Source organism: Dermacentor albipictus, chromosome 1, assembly GCF_038994185.2.
Source record: "Dermacentor albipictus isolate Rhodes 1998 colony chromosome 1, USDA_Dalb.pri_finalv2, whole genome shotgun sequence".
Taxonomy (NCBI): Eukaryota; Metazoa; Arthropoda; class Arachnida; order Ixodida; family Ixodidae; genus Dermacentor; species Dermacentor albipictus.
Window position 1 is genome coordinate 65262368 of NC_091821.1, and position 23673 is coordinate 65286040.

At 43.4% G+C, this 23673-nt stretch overlaps 1 protein-coding gene across 1 annotated transcript in view; it reads left to right on the forward strand.

Moving 5' to 3' along the window:
• The window catches only part of LOC135912479 (cytochrome P450 4V2-like), a 41964-nt gene extending 18769 nt beyond the window's left edge, over positions 1-23195 (forward strand). Inside the window, exons 3-12 of the mRNA XM_065444918.1 lie at positions 2723-2835; positions 2915-3000; positions 4284-4471; positions 17806-17875; positions 17957-18083; positions 18319-18471; positions 19446-19619; positions 20595-20661; positions 21829-22002; positions 22476-23195. Coding sequence (XP_065300990.1) covers positions 2723-2835; positions 2915-3000; positions 4284-4471; positions 17806-17875; positions 17957-18083; positions 18319-18471; positions 19446-19619; positions 20595-20661; positions 21829-22002; positions 22476-22654 — 1331 coding nt within the window. The 3' untranslated portion in view covers positions 22655-23195. The remainder of the gene's footprint in view (positions 1-2722; positions 2836-2914; positions 3001-4283; positions 4472-17805; positions 17876-17956; positions 18084-18318; positions 18472-19445; positions 19620-20594; positions 20662-21828; positions 22003-22475) is intronic.
• Positions 23196-23673: the final 478 nt, after the last annotated feature.

A 23673-nucleotide genomic window follows, 5' to 3' on the forward strand; every position in this document is an offset into this window, starting at 1 on the left:
AGTCATCAAAACAATGTCTCAAACGACTCCGAAATCCACAGCCTCGTTCCTGCCTCTATACCAAAAAAAGGCCGTATCAAAGGTGTCCGAAAGAAACAGTGGTTATCATGAGGTCATTAGCCTGACATGACATCTTCCTTTCCTGAGAAGCTGATGAATAAATGAAATGTGTGACAAAAGCCAAACATTCATCGAAAGTCGTTCCGTTCAGCAGTCTTAATAATACAATTTCTTTAAACGGGGTCATAGAGCAGGTCTCATCATAATCATCATCATCCTATTTATGTCCACTGCAGGAGGAAGGCCTCTCCCTGCGGTCTCCAATTATCCTTGTCCTGCGCCAACCGATTCCAATTAGCACCCGCAAATTTCCTAATTTCGTCGCACCACCTAGTCTTCTGCCATCCTCTACTGCACTTCCCTTCTCTTGGTTCCCATTCTCTTGGTTCTGTCACCCTACTGGTCCAACGGTTATCTAATCTGCGCATTACATGTCACCTGCCCAACGCCATTTTTTTCCCTTAATGTCTATTAGAATATCGTCTGTACCCGTTTTCTCTCTGATCCAAACCACTCTCTCTCTCTCTGTCTCTTAAAGTTATGCCTAGCATTCTTCGTTCCATCGCTCTTTGCGTGGTCCTTAGCTTTCTGTCAAGCTTCTTTGTCAGTCTCCAGTCACTCGCTGCGCCATATGTCAGCACCAGTAAAATGCACTGGTTGTATACTTTCCTTTTCAATGATAATGGTACGCTCCCAGTCAGGAGCTTACGATGTCTGCCGTATGCGATCCAACCCATTTTTATTATTCTGTGAATTTCCTTCTCATGGTCAGGGTTCCCTGTGATTAGTTGACCTAGGTAAATGTACGCCTTCACAGACTCTAGAGGCTGACTTGCGATCTTGACCTCTTTTTCCCTTGCCCATTTATTCAACATTCTCTTTGTCTTCTGTATATTATTCTTCAGCCCAACTCCTACACTCTCCCCGTTAAGGTCCTCAATCGTTTGTTGTCAATCGCCCGCAGTGTTGTTGAATAGAACAATGACATCGGCAAACCGAAGGTTGCTGAGGTATTCGCCGTCGATCCTTGCTCCTAAACCTTCTCAGTTTAATAGCTTGAATACTTCTTCCAAGCACGCAGTGAATAGCAACTCTTTCTCTGTTCAAATTTAGGTGAATCCTGGCCCACACTAACCTATGATCACTGCACTTTACCCTACCTATCACTTCTACATCCTGCACTATGCTGGGATCGGCAGAAAGTATGAAATTAATTTCATTACTTGTTTCACCTTTAGGGCTTTCCCAGGTCAATTTCATTTTGCTACGTTTCTTGAAAAAAGGTGTTCATTATTCTCAGCTTATTCCTTTCTGCGAAGTCTACCAGCCTCTCTCCTCTAGCGTTTCTAGAATCGACACCGTAGTTGCCAAGTGCCTGTTCACCCACCTGCATTTTCCCTACTTTCGCATTGAAGTCAACCATTACTACTATATACCGCGTTTGCACTTTTCTCGTCGCTAATTCAACATCTTCATAAAACTGATCTATTTCTTCATCTTCGTGACTGGACGTTGGAGCGTAGGTTTGTACTACCTTTAATCTACACCTCTTATTGAGTTTGATTACGACTACTGCTACCCTGTCGTTGATGCTGAAGAATTCGTCAATGTTGCTCGCTATGTCCTTGTGGATTAGGAATCCTATCCCATATTGCTTCTTATCCGGGAGACCTCTATAGCAGAGGACGCGGCCGTTATTCAGCAATGTGTGCGCCGCACCAGTTCTTCTAATCTCAGTAATGCCGATGATATCCCTAACAATGTCTGATAGTTCTTCTAAGAGTGCTGCTAAGCTAGCCTCACTCGAGAGAGTTCGGGTGTTAAACGTTGCAAGAGTCAGTTTGGGCCTGTCCGGACCCAGAGATTCTTGGTACCCTCTGCTGCGTCGCATGTCTGACCGCCGCCTTGGTCAGGTGCTCCGCAGCCGCTGGGGACTGAGGGCCATTGGTTAATTAAAGATACCTTTAGCGAGATTGTGGCCGAATTCTGCACGAAGGAGGCCAATTCCTGTTCTGGTGAGCGAGTGTCTTTGTTGAAGCTTGGTGGGCCTTCCTAATTTGGTTGTACCTGGATTAGTATAGCCCCACTCGCTCTCGGCATCTTTCGTCGGTGTCAGGCGTCACTCCAAGCCTGCAGGTGTAGTGCGCTGGAGAATGTAAAACAAGAAACTCGGGGGGGGGGGGGGGGGGGGGATTTGAACTTCCGACTACCGCAACCGAGCATTCGGCATAGCTCAGTAAGATAATCCCGCAGGCAGCAAAGCTACCTTGTCGCCGATAAGTACGGCCCAGAGGGCCTTACATGCCTTAGATATCCGCTAATTTGTCGGCTTTTTGCGTCATAGGCTGCACGACATAGTGTCGATTCTCGATGGCCCTAACCTCTTGTTTCCCGAATCTCACGTATGCACGCGGTCTTGAGCGCGCCTAGGTACACGATACATTTTCCCTTAACTTGAACAGCACTTAATCCTTATGCGTAAAAATAAAAAAGGGAAAAGTTTTTCAGCGCTTACCGAGAGGTCCCGAGTGGCGTATGGTCCGCCAAAACAGGTCTTTAACATTTTAAATGTTTGTGCAAACTGCTTTCTTTTTTTGAGCGCGATTGCTCAAAAAGCGTGTGGCTATTTTGATGTCATCTATCTTTTGTGAATCAATCGCAGAAATCTTCAACTATTTCAACTGCATGTTCAAGACAATATACGACCAGGAAGTCACAGTTGCTTACTACGGTCCACAGCCCTTCCTGATAGCTACGACGCCAAAAGCAATCGAAGTAAGGAGGCGATTTTTACGTCCTATTATTAATAACGGCGTTAATATAATATGAACACCTTCTTGCCTATATTTTTCAGGTTCTTCTAACTAACAGTCAAAACTTGAACAAAGCATTTCTCTACGACATGATGAAGCCATGGATCGGACATGGCATACTGTTGATGTAAGTGTATCCACTTTACTCATTTTCCTCATAGCGTACAATTTCTCTCAGGAAAACCTTCATAGCTGTGGTCATTTTGACCAGCCGCTGAATAGTGTCGCGGCTGAAATACTAGTTACCTGCTGGTAGCAGTAATTTGTCAATAACATTCCAAGAGTTCCGGCTAACTAGCTTCATGCCACGAAGCTATAGTTAGGAGGAGACAAGAAAATACCTTAATACCTCTCATTTTTTATTTTTGGCAATGCTAAGCAAGGGCCAGTACTTTTTCAAGCTATGTTATGGCCGCATCAGATTAATTTGAACGAATTTGACGTCTATAGATGGACGCCTTGACTAAAAGTTCAAAATTTAGAAATTTGCTTGCCCTGCCCTCCTTGTCATCCTTTTTTAGGCAGTCCTTCTCATCCATTCCTACATTCTCTGTTGCTATAAAAATTACTTTAATTTTTATGAAACAAGCAATTCTCGGGAAGCATGTTTTGAAATTAATATACTGAATGTGGGTGGGGTGACTAAATGATATGAGGAATGGGTGCAAGGGAATGGGCTTTTTTTTTTATTGCAGTTACTGCATGGGCTAACACAAGTATTTAGTTAGGCTACATAAATTTCGCTATTTTTCAGACATTGGAAGTCAATAATACGCGGAGCGGATACAACGTAGGCAGAAGAAGCTGGCCATTTTCTTCCTAAATTGATATATCTTCCTTTTCTTTGGCATATTGTCTCAAGTGCGGGAAAGAGTGCCTTATATTTCGCTGCGTATACTGATGCGAAGCATTCTTTAGCGAGTGTAGCCACTATATTGTGGGTGGGTGGGCTGGTGGGTGCGGTATCTAGCTGTTTTTTTTGGCTGGCCGATCCCGGTGATAGAGCAGCCTATTTCGCCGTCTTCGTAGGCCGATGCCATTGATAGTGCAGTCTCAGATTATGTGCCACAGGGGCGACCGGGTTTGTGCCACCGGGTTTTAGTTTGCTTACAATCCTATATCTCGCCATTAGAAACATTCGGTCTTGGCTGTTGTAAATATAAACACTACAGAATATAATATCTATATGACGGTTCGCTACACAACAGTTACACTATTCATGCGCCCGTTCTCTACAAATCATGAATTCTCCGCAATACCTCGACGTCAACTACGTCTGTCAAACTTTTAGATGGAGACTTGACTTGGTGCCCTCCAGACGTTTATTGCATTATGCGAATCTAAACGGACAGTCACTGTAAAAAAAAAACATTTGCTTTTGCGTTGCTGTTTGTGTATCATTGACGGCAGTGAAAAAGACAAGTGGCGAAGCAGACGCAAGGTGATCACTCCTGCCTTCCACTTTCGCGTGTTGGACGATTACGCGCCCATCATGAATCGCCGAGCTCGAGAAATGGTGCGCAGGCTCGACGCCGTGGGAACAGATTTCTTCGACGTGCTGCCCATTGTACGCCTCGCCGCGTTTGGCATACTGTTCGGTAAGTACCACCTCCGCCGAGCACATTAATTAATTAATTAATTGCAGTACATAATTCCAGCTTGTGGAGTAATTATTGTGCTATATGCTGACATTGGTGCCTTAAAGCCTAATTTAAAAAAAGAACGTCTCGTTCACGTCGCTGCACGCTATCTTGAATTATTCCATTTGAAAACAAAAGTTGAGCCTTTATCTAAAAAAGCTAAAAAATTATAGTTGTGTTGCTCAAAATATGTTTGAATATTTGGAAATACTTTTTTCTGCAAACGATGACGAACGCATACATAAAGATGTATTAAACTGTTCAGTTTAGGCATACAAGTCTGTCTTGTTTCTATTTTTCCCCAATCTCAACAGGGCTGGTAAACGTTCATTATGCATAAATTTCTGACTTTAGTGTACTGAATAAAAAAAAGAATTCTAGTTCTGCTTCTTCAAGAGGAAGCTTTAGTTCGGGCCCAACTCTGACGCCACCTATTGAAATACATGTAAAACCCACATATGCTTTGCTGAGATAACCCTGGGACAAATTTAAAAAATTTGGTTAACTTGGGAGAGAAAGCTAAGTTTTAGGAACTTTAGGACGTGAAACATTGATTTAGAAACTTAATTTTTAAGGGAAAATTGCCGGAAATTGGTAAGCTTAAAAAAAATAGAAGCACGACGTTTACATATTAGTAGCGTTGCAGCAAAAACAGATATAGCAGTTCTGTAAACTGCATCTGTTAGAGCATCTAAAGGGAACAAATTTAGTGTATTAATTTACAGCTTATGCGGACTTGTTGCAGTGTTTACAAGAATTCTGCAAAAGTCTTATTCCCTAGTTAGAAGGATATTTCACAGGGATTTATCATATATCAATTTTGTCGGCTTTATAAGTGTTATTAGATACATTTCAGAACTCTAATATAGCTTTCTAAGCGACAGAGTTGTAAACTTCATAGATTCGTTTTTCTAAATTTTGAAATACTCACCATATTTAAAACTGTTGACATAAATAAAACAACTTGCAAGCGTCACTAGATTTTCACTTTGTCGTTGAAATCGAACAAATCTCATCTGATTCGATGCAGTGGTTGCCAAGGAAAAACATTTCTCCTTTTCCGCGTACTTAGGAGGCCCCTAGCTAAAACTTCCTCTTCAGCCCATAAGAGTAATTTACATTTTTAAAAGTGCACAAATTTTAAGAGAGGTCTCCTGCACTTAAGAAACCATTTACTTTCTTGTTTAATTTGTTAGAGAGCAGTAACAGTAACAAAAGTTGCCTAATAAGAACTAAATTAAGATATAAATTAACAGGAATGACTTGTTATACATCTGCAAATGAACTACACGAACTTGGAGGTGTATAAAGTGAGACATAGAAAGAACGTTGACGCCTGTATTTTGTTTGTCTGTTTGTTTGTTTGTTTGTTCGTTCTTATACACTCTGCTCTATTTCTATGAAGCTGGCTAGCGAGAGAATGCTTGCGACGCTTATCCTCTATATAGAGACCGACCCACAGTCCTATCAAAGTGACGGGGCAGAAATAACTTTTCAAATTTGCCGGTTTCATCTTAGGTGAACAAAAATTCTGGCTGAACGAACCCATTGTTGCTCAACACCGGAGAATAATCTCCCCAGAAAAGCCCCATCCCTCACCTAAAATCCCCTCGAGCTTTTTTTTTTCAATCACTTGCAAACCTCCTCGGTCGGTTCCCAAAATCATAAAATGTGACCGGATGAAGCAGGTAACGAGCATTACATAAAGAGTGCCTCCTTGAGTACATGTGTGTCTTCATATAACGAACCAACTCTTCCAACAACACGTCCTCCTAGCCTGATTGGTATGAAGTCGAAGCCTAGCAGAATTTAATCTTAGTGTATGTTCCACTGTACAGGACCTTCGTGCGTTTTCCCTGTCGCGAATGCACGTGTGGCCGAAATACATAAACGCGTTTCCGTGACTTTCCTTGGCACGCCTCCACGTGGAAGGTCCCCCTTTGTTTCCCACAAGGTCTGTTATAATAACTGCGTCTCCACTTCGCGTGCATGCAAGTGTGCTTGCTTTCTGTACGCCCCACAGGGTACCGTTGTCGCAATTGAACGCGTGACGTGTCTCCTATTGATGCCACCTTGCTGTATCGTTTTGTGTGTGTCTGTCTGTCATGAAACAAAAGCCGTAGCAGACAACAAAACGGTATGATCTCGTGCCAGTTACGCTCTGCCACCAGTGAAAACGATAGTGGAGAAGGACAACCCACATTTGCATTATCCTTAATGTGCCATCCCTACATGATATGATTATAACGTTCTCCTTGTCGAAGTATATATATATATATATATATATATATATATATATATATATATATATATATATATATATATGTGTGTGTGTGTGTGTGTGTGTGTGTGTGTGTGTGTGTGTGTGTGTGTGTGTGTGTGTGTGTGTGTGTGTGTGTGTGTGTGTGTGTGTGTGTGTGTGTGTAGGGTTATGAAGGGATCATGCGGAATAAATAAAATTAAGTGGTCTTAAGTGTGTTTTCAAAGACAGTTACTCTCATGTCGGATGCAGAACGAGCAGCGTGAAGTGTCTCTGTCGACTTTGGGGCTGTGGTTTATTATTTTCGAGCGTAGGGTCCTTTCCACCTTCACAATTCTGAGGTGCCCGTTTGGTTTATACGCTGGATGCTGAAGGCGGAAAGTCCTTCTCGTGTGGCATGCAGGCGTAGTTCTTAGGAAACATGGCTGAAAGCGTTGCATTCCATGGGCGTAAGATCGTAGTTAGGTCTTTCAATGCGATTTGCATTCTTAGCCTCCTTCCCGTTTAGGCGTGCTGCTTCTGTCTGCTGTCTAGCCCTTGAAAAGTCCCTCTCACGAGTGAAACAAAAGGGAAAAGACATGTCCGACGGTTGGTTTCAAACCCGGTTCCCTGCGCACAGCAAGCCGGATGCACCAGCCATCAGACCCGGAAATACCACATGATACCCTTAATAGGTTCAATCGTGCAAGGCAGTGCAATGAGACGCTTGGCACGTATACGTAGCGATTCACAGGGCAACAATTTACTGATAAAAGTGAGAACGCGTGCTCTCCTAGCTGACAATGAAAATTTAAGTTTTACGCCCGAAAAAGAAGCCTGTGCTATCGTGCCGTAGTTCATTCGAAGTCAGATATGTTGAACCCCAATTCTACAGTGCCAGCGAGACAAAACTGGTTGCGGTCGGGAAGCCGCATTTATTGAACCCTTCTTTGTAACGTCCGCGAAACCGAAGCGACGGAAGTCTCAGAATGACCACTCACTCACTCTGGGACCTCCTGATGCTGTATATAATATGTAAGCCCGTTTTTTGTACATGTCATAACAACAATAAACTTGAACTTGAACTTGAACCACTACAGATTGTATATAATGCTTTCTTCAGCTATACGGTGTGTCGCTGCTTCGCTTGAATGCTAATCGGCTTAACGTCAATCACTGTGAGATTACTTCTGCCGGAATGTTATTGCTAATAGCATTATTGTCATTGTCAGACCAGCTTTCCTTTCGGCTATTTAACCAAAAACATGGTCCAATCCCGAAGGCAGTGCAGTCTAAAAATGGGAAGTTAACATCGTTCACGGAGCTGTACAATGACAAACAATGCATTAAAATTTCTGCTGTGTTGTAAGCAATTGCACACACGTTACACTAGTTCCTCAACCACAGCAGACCGATTCTAGCGCGCTGCGCCACGAATGTCGCGGGTAAGGCGTGATTAGTCCTCAGCATTAGCACACGTCAGCATGCTACACATCTCGGAGGCCCCGCCCAGACTTCGCAGACGCGCCGCTAGATGGCGCAGCGTGTCCAGAGGGAAGTGCCAGAATGTACCATGGCTGCAGTACATGCCATACATACATATAACCCTTTTCGGCAATTCGCATATTTGGATCGTCATCGTAGATGAGTTCGGTACGAATTCTTTTTTTCCTTCTTTTTCTATTTCTAGTTAGGAAGCCATTCGCCACAGGCGAACCTTGCTAGCATGTAAATTCCTCCATCTGCGTTATTGTTGTTTTTGTGTGTGTGTTTGCTTTTATTTATTTATTTATTTATTTATTTATTTATTTTATTTATTTATACTGCAATCCCCTCTCGTGATATTTTAGCAGGTTGGTTTAGATTATAAAATAGTCAACAAATTTTGCAAAAACAGTAAAACAATACAGGTTTCACGTAAACCTCATAACGCGACAAAGTATGCAATGCAGTCACTCTAAATTAGATACAAACGATGTTAGCGTTGGTACCAGCATAGAATGATTAGTTAGGTTATATTCCCCTCGGTAACAGTTCTCGGGAAAACGGAATATTTAGTACAATTACTTCCATTAGTGAATGGAGTTATTAATGAATCATGGCGTTGCCAAGTGGCATATCCAGATGAGAAATTAATCAATTTCGTCGTTTCTATGTTATAATGTCCTCTAATTAATTAATAAAGAACCTTCAAACGTGAACAGCTGTTTCTCTGGCTCATGGTTTGTAGATTGGCTTTCGACAATAGATCAGTTATCGATGTGCGGCCGAAACTATTAAAACCAAAATGAACAGCCTTTTTTTCTTTCACTCATTCCTGTTCGTAAATATTTGTTCTTGTGTATGGGCCCCAAATAATTGCAGCATAATCAAGTGTTGGTAGTATAACTATCTTGTATGACAGCAGTCAGACTTGTAGTATAGAGAGCTTAAGAGCTCTTCGAGTAGGTGCAGCTTAGGGCATGCATTGCCGGTTACAGGATCGATATGTTTAGTTCAATTAAGGTTATCGCCAATCAACCCCCCCCCCCTAAACACTTATACTCTGTAACTTCAGAGAGGTCCGCATTATTAGCAGAACAGACGAAGGCAACAGGGCTGTTTTTAATAATTTTCATGAAGACTTTTTTGTTAATGTTAATGGCAATTTGCCAGACTTCACATGCACAAACTTTCTGAAAGGCCTGGTTTAGTATTATTTGATCAGCAGAATTTTTGGCAGAGGAGTACAGCTCATAGTCATTGGCGAATAGGTTTATCATAAGGGGGATATCGCGCACAATTTCATTAATAAATGTTAAGAAACGTGATGGTCCAAGCAGAAAGCCTTGTGGGACGCCAGGGTCAACTAGAAGTCGGCTTAACGGGTGATCTTCGAAAAAGATATATGCTGCCTATTGCTAGATAAGCGTTCAGTCAAGTTACAAGTTGTCTGTTCTGTAGGAATTTTTCGAGCTTGGAAACTACTTTTTTATGCGAAACCTTGTCGAAAGCTTTTTCCAAGTCCATTAAAATTGAATCAATCTGGTGTCCATTATTTATTGAGTTGGCAGAACCATGCAGCGTTTCACAAGCTGCGTGCAAGTTGGAAACGTTATTCTAAATCCATGCTGGCATTCAGTTAATATTAGTAATGACACTACGTTGAATTATTTTCTTGTATTTGCTTTGTTGTCTTTTACTGATATTGTGCGACGTTTCCCACTCCTGCTATAATCCTAAATTAGGGCTGCAGTATATTGTGGCGACATTAGTCAACACAGGTTTACAAAAGCAAGCTATATATTAAGGGGCGAACTTGTGCCCGTAACTAAAGAAGATCCCTCTGTCGCCTGCGCCGCGCAGATAGTCGAAAAACGTCCGCTGCCGCGTGCAGCTGTCCACGAACGCCGCTTGCGGCCTTGCTTGATGAAGCCACATGCGGTCGTTTCCCATTGGAGCTGGACGCTGCTGGTGTTTCGCTTTGTTGCAACGCTTGCGATGTTGAAAGCGATTTGTGTGTTACTGGAAGGCAGTCTACGTGGCAATATGTAAATAAATGAACAAACAAATTTCTCATACATTCTTCAGAACTAAGGAAGAATCTGAAGTAAAAGATTTCACCACATGCTGCGTGCTGCGTCACCGTTCACCGAGCGCAGATGTTCAACTTTCTCGGTAGGAGTGACGTCATCCCTGACACACCCAATCAAATGAAGCCATGCGCTAGATGTGCCCTCCTTTTCTCCACCATACCCATCTCACAGCTTCCTCTCGATAGTCACCCTTCTAACTCCCCCCCCCCCCCCCCGCCCCCTCTCCGCATTTTGTTCTGAGCTTCACAGACCAACCACCGCAGATTCATGATCCTTATTGCTCCGCAACGAAAGCGTTGCTTAAAATTCGTTGTGCATGTGCGTACGTTCCATTTGAGTACCATAGCAAGTTGCGCAGTGTTGTTCGCGTCATTTGTTGAAGCCAGCGTGTTACATTAATAAGAATGTGTAGCGTTCTCCGCTCGGGAACTGAATAATAGGACTTTTTCAAGAATCCTTTTAACCGACATCAGCCATTCTTTCAATGACAAGTGCAAGATACCCATATCTACGTGGCATTAGGATATAGTCATCTTCTTCGGTTGGCTCTATATTTATGTGGGGTAGCGAAAGAAAAACCAAATAGCCCTAAAGAAAAGGTGGCGTCTAGAGAGTCAGATAATGAAAGGCAGGGAAGTTTGCTACCCTACACTGGTGGAGGTGAAAGCAGGAAAAATATTAAATTATACCTCCCTGCCTCTCCTTCCTTTCCTCCTCCTTACTGCTAGCACCTGTTTGGGACACTCTGATATCTGTCCTGAGTCCATTCCGATGGAGTGACTCAGGGATATCGTAAGGGACTTTGAGGGCGGTATTAACGGCAACATAAAAAAAAAGCCTCTCTGGCGCTCTTTTTGTATTTGACCCGCAATTTACTGCAAAAACTAGTGTCAGGAGCCACCGTGGTCATACAATATCTTTGAATGTCAACTAAATATTCCTCATATTCGCGCCAAGCGTCCTACACCTGCGGCGGAAGCAAGAGCTCTGGTGTTCGAACACTTTGACAAAATGTACCACCGCCATCTCCAGTTATACGCTGACGGCTCTGTTGAGAACGAGAAAGGAGCTAGTGCAGCGGCTTATGTGACCCTTGGTTCTCAATACCTTATAGGCTACCAGACATGACCACGTCGGCTGTTCTATGGCATGTGAAAGTGTCGCCATCGAAGCAACCTTACCGTAACAAAAGTCCTGCTAGCCGGAGCCTTGCTGTCTTTTCAGACAGCAAGGCTGTGCTGCATCCTTGATATGCGCATTCAATGTACGTTATATGCTGTTAAAGAACTACAAAATTGATTTTGCAATCGTTTTCCAATGGTTGTTCTCACATATGGGCGTCGCAGGCACCGAGGCCGCTGACAGATCTGCGCACAAAGGATTGCAGTTCAGGCCAAAAACGTTGCTCAGGACGCAAAAAAGAGTCACGAAGCAGGCAATCTTAAGTCACTTTCGTCCGCTGTGGTCTCTACCACAGCAACCTTGTGTGATTAAAGGACTTCGCAGAGCTAAAGCAACTCTGCTTTCTCGCATCCACACAGGGTGAACGAAAACTCAAGCCTGGTAGTGCAAGACATCATCTTCGTTGTCACGCGTGGAATCCACATGCCCAAGCGCCACTAGATTATGTTGAGCCAGGAGGTTCCCGGCGAAATTGTGTCAATCTCGTTCGTGGACTTAATACTTTCAAATAATCGCTAAACAAAACAGGCTTCTTCGCAAGCACCATTGAAAGTTTCGACTTCCCACAGTACGTGTGATCAGCACTTGTAATTCTTTATTTTACTTTTTTACCCACTGCAGGTCCGAACTTTGAGTTAGGCCGACTACTCAACTTTTCTCTCATAATAAATGTGCATCTCTCTCTCTCTGTCCAATCGCCGTAGAGCAGCACGCAAATTCTGCCTTTCTTCATCAAAAAAAGTGCCGTAGATGATGATCGCCGCAATCACAAAAGTTACGCGAGCCACTTCAATCATGCCGATGCGGAAGCAGTAAGCATTTGTAAATGTGGCACCCAGCCACAGGCGACACAGAAAAGTTGCGTCGCATTGAGACAGACGAGGCAGTAGTCGAAGACCCAATGAACGGTCAAGGGAGAGCAATCGTGAGTCGGCACATTCCGGTGAAATAATTCATTGCAATGAGCAAGTGGGCGAAGTTGATGCGCTGTATCAGGCCTTGACACTATAGCCTAGTTACCCGCTAGACTTGTTGATGGGTGGAGCGCACTGCTTTGTCGGCACTTTCGGTTTGATTTGATCGTGTGACAACTGTAAATTAGAGCTAAGCTGTAATTTAAGCTTGTCAACGCAGCTTAATTACTGCGAACTCTACCGCTCTGATCTCAGTATTGCAAATGACACGCACCATGAGGTCTTGATGTGCCCTTCTTAAGTTCTGTGAGGGCGCTTTAATATATAAAGCTTCACCGCATAATCGTCGACCTCGTCACCTACATTCAGCATGAGAAATGCCTTAAGCGTCTCTGCGCTTCTTTACACCTCGACGTCAAAGGGGCGTATGACAACGTTACGCATGAAGCCATCCTCTCTGCTTTCGCAGAGGTAGGAGCGGGTGGTCGGATGTTTCAATGGATACGGAGCTATCTCTCCATGCGATCCTTTTTTGTAAGCACCGAGGAAGGCCATACTTGTCTTTATCATAGCTACCGCGGCGTTCCCCAGGGCGGTGTACTTAGCCCTGTGTTATTTAATGTAACACTTATTGCTCTTCTTGAGCACGTGCTAATCACAGTCAGGCTATCAATGCACGCGGATGACATCTGCATATGGACGTCTGTAATAACACGCCTACAGCTGCGAGCGAGAATTCAGGGAGCCGCCACCCAAACTGCTATCTACCTCCGTAATCGAGGCCTGGAAATTTCCTCCGAGAAATGCGCACTAGTGCCATTTACGCGCAAACCCATGGCAAACTACAGCGTAATGATAAATGTCCAAATAATACGACGGGTTTGATCGCACAAGTTTCTGGGTGTCATAATCGACAGAGATTTCTCATGGAGCCCTCACGTATCATACGGGAAAAAACGGTTGACAGGCATCTGCCACCTGTTCAAGTTTCTCGCTGGCAAGACCTGGGGAATGTCGACAAGTGCGATGATACAACTGTACAGGGTGCTTTTTCTAGGATTTATGCGATACAGCTTGCCAGCAATAACCAACACAGGTAAAACGAGTCTGCGCACAATACAATGTCTTCAGGCTCAAGCGCTCCGGATCTGTCTAGGCCTGCCTCAGAGTGCTTCAACAGTGGTTACGATAGCAATCGCTAGAAGCCACCTTGTGAAGACCCACATTGAAACTGAAGTGCTCAGGACCCATATAAGGCATCTAGACAGGAGTCCTCATCACCACTTAGCCTCTCTACCAGCGGACAGACCACACACATCTTCAGCCAAACGATAACCGCATATGATGAATCATTGGCAGCTTGTTTCACTCCGGCTGCGAGACTTTCGATTCCTCCATGGTGCCTCGCTCAGCCAAAAATCAACCTCACAATACCTGGCATCTCGAAAAAAAGCTGATCTATCATCACCAGCCCTTAAGCAGCTCACACTACTATATTTGTACGAGAAGTACCGTGACTCTACGCATATTTACACTGATGGATCCGTCGTTCCAAACAGATCCGCGGCGGCAATCGTCATACCAGCAAAAGTTACAACAATCAATTTAAGACGACCCACGCGACAACATCGACGGCAGCAGAGCTCGCAGCGCTCTTTACTGCCCTTCATCACATTGGTGATGAACCGCCACACAAGTGGACGGTATTCTGCGATTCAAAGGCGGCACTGCCGTCTCTAATGTCACCTTTACGATACGGACCTCACGAACAACTACTTTTTCATATTACAGAGACGTTACAACATATAAGTGATGCAGGCCATGAAATAACCTTCCAGTGGCTTCCAAGTCACTGCGAGATTATCGGCAATGAACGGGCGGATCAAGCTGCCCGCTCAGCCCATACTGAGGAGCACCACGTCCCAATTCCACTTTTTAGAACTGACGCAGCGTGGAAGCTCCGCCTACTTGCTCGGCAGTGCACCGCGTCGCAATGGAAGAGTCACATTTAAGAAATACGCGACTGTACCCACTTGATCCCACATTAAGTCTTCGAGCGTCACCACAACTCCTCCGTGGAGACGCCACGCTTCTATATCGACTGTGGTTGGGCGTAGCCTTTACCAAAGCCTATGCATTCTGTATAAGGATGACCGACACCGCAACCTGTGACCACTGCGGCCATGAAGAATCGACTGACCATATTTTGTGCGCCTGCCCACACTACAGTCCACAGAGGGAATGCCTTCGCCACGAACTTGACCAATTGGACGACCAACCGCTATCCGAAAAAAGAATTCTACAACATCGAAAGGACCTACCGTCACAGAAGAAGGCCGTGCAAGCACTATTGCGCTTTTTGCGATCTACCGGCCTCTGTGAATGTCTTTAACTGGAAGGCCTCTTGTGTGTGTGTGCCTTCGTGTGTGCGTGTTCTTTTTTAACGTTTTCCTCTCTATCCTCTTTCTAACCCCTATCTCCCATCCCCAGTGTAGGGTAGCAGACCGGAGACTGATATCTGGTTAACCTCCCTGCCTTTCCTCTTTATCTGTCTCTCTCACCGCATAATATTGCTACATTAGCGTATTGGCCGCTATTCTAGCTATATTTATTTATTGTAAATACGTAAATACGCAGCTATAAATGCCAGCTACAGTAGAGAAATTTTCCACTGCTAAAACAAGTGGTTTAACAAAAGAATTTTAACAAAGACACATTCCCTTTGACAATAAATAAAACTTGGCTCAATCTTTAAGCCCCTTATAATCAGATCTCAATTACTGTGGCATGTTTGAGTGAGCTGCTGCTCACAGAAATCTTCATTTATTCACCATGATATTCTTGCCAAGCCTGCGAAATAAGTGCTCTTGCCAGACATCGCTCTCTTCGGAAGCCCTTCAATGCACTATTGCTCTCTAGGATCTTGGGAAAACGCTATGACCATGGTCCGCAGAAAAGTTTAAGGCCAGCCCCCCCATTGCAAACTTTCCTCCCTCGTGCATCAGCCGCCGCATAGACGTAAACAACCTGCGAGGAGAAAAAAGGCGCGCACCTACTAAATTGGACTTTACCGGTAGAGATCGGTATTAGTCATTCTGAGGAAACAGAGGCAATCTTTTTTTTTCATTTTTCGCGAAAACATCGGCCTGCTCGTGCCACACACTCGTGCGAAAGCCTCATCTTTATGGCAAAATGTATCTCTCAGAAATGCAGTGCGAACGTTGTTTTCGAGCCACAGACGGCCGCACATATTGAAAATGGCACCGAGCGCGTTCTTCATCAAAACTTCCCTGAAGCGTGCACTGACCCTGTCCCAACGCTGGCAAGCGCCTTTTCGCGGTATTTTTCAAAGCGTATCCCTCTCTTCTTCATTCAGTTGCGATCGAACTATGGCGTTCTGCTTCTGCCCGCCGGGCCTTCTAAAATTCAGTCGAGTGTTTCCTAAGCAGCATGTTGGCTCCGTTCGCTGGGCATAGACTATGGCTACCGACGACATTGAGTGTCTCTGTCACACGCATGCCTGCCATGGCATACTATAGCGGATGTTCTATACTTTTTTTTTTGGGGGGGGGGGCAAAGTATGCCTGCTTTGACAAAAAACTTATCTGAAAAAACGCGATGTTTGCTATCCTCCTTGTCTTTCTTTATATCTGTATAGTCTAAAGAAAGGGTTGTATATTCTGGGTATACAGCTTTCGCTGTACAGTATTCTAATGAAGGAGTGTTTCAAGCTGTAAGAGAAAAATTAAGGGCAACTTAGTACAATTTGCTGGATACCTGCTGGTGCGTTATTACACAAGCTTTCCCTATTTCACCTGTTCAGTGCCACTCTTGCACTTTCTGTAAGCGCAGGTTTACGATTATGCTGTCGACATGGTGTTGAATCCATTTCAAGGTTTCATTTCCTTGCGATAGCAATTATATACGGACGCTCGAGGCGCGTTCGCGCCGTTAGAGCAGCTGCCGTCGTCGTGCTGTCTCGGTAACGACGACGCATGCGCGGACCGCGCGTCGAGGGTTTAAAGGTCGCCACAGACACGCAGCGCATTTGGCCGCGAAAACGTCAAAGCCGCGGTGGTCTCGCTCCGCTTAATCGACTTCGCAGTGGAATCGGGGCAGCGCGTTCTGCCTTCCGCTGTTGGCACGAGCGTTTCCGCGCCCACACACTAGCTCTCCTGCTGCGTAGCTGCGCGCATACCTCACACACTGGTTGCACACACTCGTCTCAACGGAACGGACAGTAGTCATCAAGCTAACTGTCTGTTTATTCCTTTCCTTAGGGCGATAACAGCCGCCGATGGTTTACCGTCGCTCTCATCTCGTGCACCATCGAGGTGCGACGCCTGGTGCTTTATGGCTGTCTCGCGTGGTGCGTTGCGCCAACGTGCCGTGCCCGGCCTATTGTGAGAACACCGTCCGATAAGCTCGAGAACAGCCCTAAACCTCGCTAATCGCTTTCAATTATTTGCCATCCAGTGAAACTGCTTTCTTTCTTTATTTTTGCCTTATTTCTAAAATTATTTTGGTGGCTTGAAGATGCGCTAGTGGAGTTAACAGTCATCCTAACGCGGCTATAATTTAAAAGCAGCGCTAAGTGACTGGGATACGTGTTGAATATATATATATATATATATATATATATATATATACATATATATATATATATATATATATATATATATATATATATATATATATATATATATATATATATATATATATATATATATCTGCATCAAAAAAATGCGTATTGCGGCTTGTTGCCTAGTATTAAGTGCCGGCAAAGTACAAGTGCCACATGAAATAAACCAAGCACAGTGTTAAACTTGGACTGTCCTTACTCATAATCTAGCAGAAACACAGAGCCCATTAGCAAAAAAAACTTACACTAGACTTGTTTGTAAGAGCAACTATCAGCATATATCCTGAAGACGGACACATCATTCGTGAATACAGCCGACAAATGTCAAACAGCCCTTACAGAGTCGTGAATTCGACCTCTGTGCCAATATTCACAAAAAGTTGTTATGCTGAATTACTTTGTAAGAGCGAATTCCAGCCAGACCTGATGCCAGAAAGCGAAGGTGACTAGCCATATGTGGCGAAGACTGCATACGATCAAAAAGCTTTGTGGATACGGGCCCTGATGTGTAGTGCATTTCTCAATAATAATGGTGGTCACACACCAACATAGTATCTTAGAGTAATAATACTTAGAAGTTCCACTATGGGGCCGTCCAAGTGCAACCGAACTTTCCAGTACTATTAGATGAGACTACAGCTCCGTGTTAATGGCAATCGCCTTGAAAGAAGCAGTACATTAAATGACGAATAGCATTCAATGTAAACTTTTTTTCTGTATTTTTTCCCTCTTGCATCTAGAGACTGCGCTGGGTGTGCAGATTGATGAAGCAGAGGTTCAAAGGATGCGGCTGCTCGAAATAAACGATGAGTACGAACAAACACGTTCAACAGCGATCATATTTTCCTCGGACACGAATAATTCACAGTGTTCGCTCTTCCTGGTTCACAGGATTGGTGCCAGCGTAATAGCGAGGATGCTGAACCTTGTTCACTGGTCCGACATCATTTACAGCATGAGCCAGGCTTCTAAAGACTTCAAAAAAAATATCAAGTTCATCCATGAGTACAACAGAAAGGTGAGAATACTGTGGAGCACGACCGCTTTCAATCCTCGCTTTCTCTTTTTTCATTCCATTCCGTTGCTTTGTGCAGATGTTTATTATTTCCACCCACAGGCGCTAATTTGCATCTTATCAATAGCAACAGCGCTGTTAGAACTATTACAGAGGAATGAAGTGCCACCTGGCATCACAGGCTCGCAGCCACTTCTATCTCACCGACACGTCGATTGCTTTGCCTTTTTTTTTTTAGATTGTGAAACAGCGATTGGCTGAATACAAGGTCGGCAAGGTGAAAGCGGATTCAAAGAAGTCCTTCCTGGACATTCTCCTACATATGCACATGGTGGATGGCACGCTAACGGAAGAAGAAGTCAGAAATGAGGTCACATCTATCTTCATTGGGGTTAGCTTTATTTTTATTTGTGTTTTTGTGCGTGTGTGTGTGTGTTGTTTTTTCTTACAATCTAGCCTTCGTGCAAAAGGCAAAGCACAGAATGTAACATTAAGGACTGTGTTTGCTATTCTTGATTCAGTCGACACATACGAAACGACAGCAGCGTTTCTGCCAAACACTTTTTAAAAATGGGCAGGAGGATGTGATAGCTATGAAATGAATTTGAAAAGACCCGCATATTTTACATGAACTGTTTAGTTTTTTTATAGTAACCTATAATTATCAAACTCGAGTAGCTTAAGTACAGATGTTTCGCATTATTATCATCATTATTATCTCGATAGTGTTTTGATTACACCACGTACGTGCCGCACACTGTCAAGGTTTGTCGATCGTCTCCATGAGAAATATGCCTAGCGCCCCTATTTTGCAGTCCTTTCCTCCTTCCTTATTGAGCTGTCCTCGGGTTATGACACTTTTGCGACAGGAACTTCCCGCATGTCTTTGAACTAAAATATAGTGCATTCTGGTGACACCTGGTACACAGCAAGGCAGATTCCACCGAACCTTCCTCGAAAGGAAATACATTTAGTTTCACCACAGAAAGCAAGCGCACTCTGCTTAGCGTCAACATGGGGTTTTAGTTGTACATACTGCTGCAGAATTCCGTGACTTACTCTTGTCACTGCGTTGTCTGCAGCCAGGATGAAAATACTGGACTGATGTAGAATTATAGCCAGGACAGTTCTAGGCACGCCTTAGTCCTTTTCTTCATAGCGTAATTAAATCTAATGCCAGCTGATTTGATTTCTAATATTTTATACAGACCGAACAAGCTTTAAAATGCAAGGAAACAGCCATCCCGGTGCTACACTTTCTGTTAGCTTGAACCTATATCGCGCCATACGCGACTACGTAGTGCTGCACAGAAAGCAAGAACGTGGTTACTGCCAGCGTAAAAATTGCCCTTGATCTACTTTCAGGGGTTTGAAACAACAGCCAGTTCCATAGCCTACACTCTCTTTTTGCTGGGAAATCACCCCGAAGTGCAGGCGAAGGTGCACGAAGAAATTGATAGCATTTTTTCTGGGGACATGGAGAGGGATGTCACTATAGAAGACATGAAACAGCTGAAGTACATGGAATGCGTTGTCAAGGTATGTTCCAGTTTATCTCACTACACGCAAATCCCTTGCATGTTCCGACTGGACCACGAGGCATGCGGGCCTCCGGTTTTTTTTTCTTTCTTTTTTTTCTTTTTTATTCCGGCTTCATATACTCGTGAGCCTTGCTTTGTCGTTATCTGTTGTGTTGTTCTTAATGATGCATTTGTTTTTATTGTGTCTGCCACGGTGACGCCTTGGTTATGGCGCTCTTCTAGTGAGCATGAAGTCACAGGTTCGATAACCAGCCGCGGACGCCGCATTTCGAGGGCACGTGGAATGCAAAACGTTCGTGTGCTTAGATTTATGTGCACGTTGAAGAATGTCATGTGGTGGAGATGGATCCGAGGACCCCTATTACTGCGTCCCTCTTAGCCGGTGTGTTGTTTGGGACGCTATTTGGCGCGTTACTGCAGTTTTTGAAGGGCACCGGGCTCAATGACCAACTACGGTAGTTAAAGTCCTTCTGTGCGTCCTGTTGTGTGCGCGCAATGCTCACCCTGTTCCCGGTCCAACACCGATGCAGTACATGCGTATCATCAAATCGAGCGCCGAAAAATTGGCACGTCATAAACACGCATATAGAGCAGAAATTATGCCATCTACTTCGCCGTCCTATTGTCGTCATCACCGTCGTCGTGGTCTTCCTGCTGTCGTCAAACATACGCTCGCTATACAAACAGATTTGCTCAACTCGCACAAACCCGTTGGTCCTGCTGGTAACGCATTGCCGAGCCCCAAAGGAAGCTTGATAGCCAGCAACCTCCAAGTATTTTCACACAACATTGATACTCACGATGCTAGGGATATGCATATATTTTTTTGTCTTTAGTGTGTTGTTCATATGATTTCATGAAAATATTAGCAGTAACTGGTGCAAACTGTTAAAAGAACGCATAACGTCATTTTGTGAAAACAAGACCACAACAAAAGTTACTACTCACAAGAAACTTTCGTTGGTTATTGCAGGAATCGATGAGGATTTATCCCCCAGTTCCGCTCATAGCTCGCAACGTCGACGAGGACATGCAAGTTGGTGAGAAAGTTGTTTGCTTCTATTATTTTAGGCATTTAGCTCCTAATGTTATGTACATTATATTGAACGTGGCCAATGCTACAATATTTAAATTTATGGTAGCTGACTTCATATTTCAGCAAATAGCCTTGTCTAAGTGCTCTTACGTTGTTCGTTTTCGTACACATCTAGTATTTTTCAAGTATAGACACATAAATTGCGTGTTGTCGACACTGCTGTCTCTACGAAATAAAAATGGATTTGTTGAGTTGCTCGACACAAATCTTTCCTCAGTGCAAGAAAGTGCAGTGTTTTTTTGTTACCTTAGATGGCAATGCTAATTTATTTAATTAACAAACTACTAGCCATAAACAGGGCGATAACTGAAAATTTTACTTATCTACTTTACAACATGAAGTTCGAGAGGATGGACATAAAGAGGTTTTTCTAGTGGTATTTCTTTTTTGCAAGCCTAACATAAACCCTAAAAATTATAAAATGTAAAAATGTTTGTCTTTAAAACTATGACATGCACAAAATGGCAGTAGTGCGCATGTCTGAATTATGTCGCTTAAAATGGCCATAAAATTAAGCTTATTATGCTTTTTTATCAAGTGAAACACTTTATTCATACGGGCATAGTACAAGCACACTCGCCAAATTATTTTAAAAACCTTTTTTTTATTTCTGTTTGTAGGATGTTATTATTTTTCTCGAAGGCGTTCATGCATACTGGGCTTTGTTTTATTTTAATTCTCATTTTTAATTCAACAAAAACTGCATGAATGGTCTTATTTCATACAAACAGATTCTGCTGGCGACAGCCGTAGTGTCTTGGTGTTGAGACCGCTTTTGAAAAAACGCTATATGACACAGTGAAGGCACGTTTAATCACGACTGTCTATACGCTTTAGTCAAACATTGCGGCGAGAGTGTGAAGGCCGAGTGTATTTTAGTGCAAGAGCATGTGAAGCACAAAAATACCACATAAAGACTTCCCGGCACATAGAAACTTAACAATAACCGGTGTCCAATTTCCCATGTTGTGGTCGTGAATTGGTTAATTACAACGTATCCCCTTACTTTGTGGTTGCATTTTATATTTGGTAATGTGCTGTATTTGCAAAACAGGAATATCGGCAATGAATTCAATTTTACGTTCTCGTCTCTTCATTTATCTCCCTGTAGGCGAATACACTGTGCCGAGAGGAGCCGTCGCTGTTGCCGCTATCTACTTCATACAGAGGCATCCCAAGTACTACGAAAATCCGGACACATTTCTGCCGGAACGATTTCTCGACACCAAGGAAAAGAATCCTTTTTTGTACATTCCATTCTCCGGTGGTTTTAGAAACTGCATTGGTAAGTGTTTAAATATATAGGCGTTTGAAAGGCCTGAAAAGGTATAATTAAATTCGCGTGCCAATAGGAGCAACACCATCATCATAGCAGTATTAGTAATAACAAGATCGCGTAAATTTCTTCTAGCACCATACCAAATTCCATCAATTTGTACTTCATTACAGATCCTGTGAGCCTTGTGCATACTTGAGTTTGAGACCATTGTTTCAAGCAATAAACTCAGACATCGCGGCCTCGTAACATGAGGGTTTAGTGAAGAAACAATGCTTTTGTCCCCGAAGGCGTATCTAGTCGGAATCCTTACCGTTCGCCTCAATGCTACTGCTAAACTTACTCTGGAATGTGCAAACTGTGAGTGTATCTGACATTCCTGGAAAAGGGAAATACGGTTGTGTCAATTCCATTCATTCTAACCTTTTAAATATGACTTTGGTGAAAGAGCATACCTAAACAGCAACTTTCTTTCTGACCAGGTCAAAGGTTTGCTAACTTGGAAGAAAAGATCTTGCTGACCCAAATAATGCGGCGTTTCACCGTCACCTCCAAGCTTCGGATGGATCAGCTACAACTCTCCATCGAAGTTGTGCTAAAGGCTATACAAGGTATTGAAATCAAGATCCAACCACGTAACAAGACAAAGCAAAAGATCTGACCGGCCACGTGGAGAACCCATTGGTAAAGAGCCGTCAACCAAGCGTGATCTGTTTTTCACGGGCAGGATAACGGAAAAGCGTCGCCTTGTAATTAGTGTGCATTGCCAAAACGTTTATGTGTCTGAATGAATGAATGCGTGCTGACTATGAAAACAACATTCTTAGCACAGTAAAAAGACTGTGAGAACAAACGTGGTGTTCTTGTCCTCGAAAGCCTTGATTGCTAAGGCACAGCATGAAATTGATTTTAGGGTGTCATGCCTGTGCAAGGCGAAGAAGTTTCTTTAAGTTTGTGGCAGTAACCCTAAATCTAAAATCATTATGACAGATTATTCTTGTTTGTGGACAAAGAAGAAGAATCTGTCATAATGATTTGAGATTTAGGGTTATTGTGGACAAACAAACTAAATAATTCAAAGGTAATTTTTTTTAACTTTAATGAGGGCGTTTGTGGGGTAGCTCATCTGAACACGTAAGTAGTACACAAGCAAGAAGACATCTGGAAAAACTTGCGTATCAATAAAGTTGTACATACATTAATTGGATCTTCTCGTCTAATTTACATGACAACTTATGATTCTGTGCATACATAAGCCACAAGGTGGCATAACATTTAGGCATCCATGGAAACTTCTGAAATTAATCAACATTTAGAAGAAAAATATCCAAAAAGTGCTCTAGACCCCATCCTACTGCTAAGTGTTGTGTTATTTAGAGGGCGTTATGCTGCCCACATCAGGAAAAACCCATAATGCAAACTTTAATTGCCATGGCAATGCGTTTTGGCGCCAATAACTTTACTTCAGTACAGAAGATAATTCCTTTTGCAATCTTTAACATTTAGCTCGAGCAGTGCCTAGAAAGGCTGTAGCCTCATAAGGTTGTGGCAACTTTGTCAATATAAAGATGTGCTCAGTTCGAGCGGCTCTGTTAACGCAGCTTAACATTTATGACCTGTATTCTTCAACCAGTGTTGCAGCGATAAACCAATGTTTTTATGCGTTGAATTAGGCGCCCT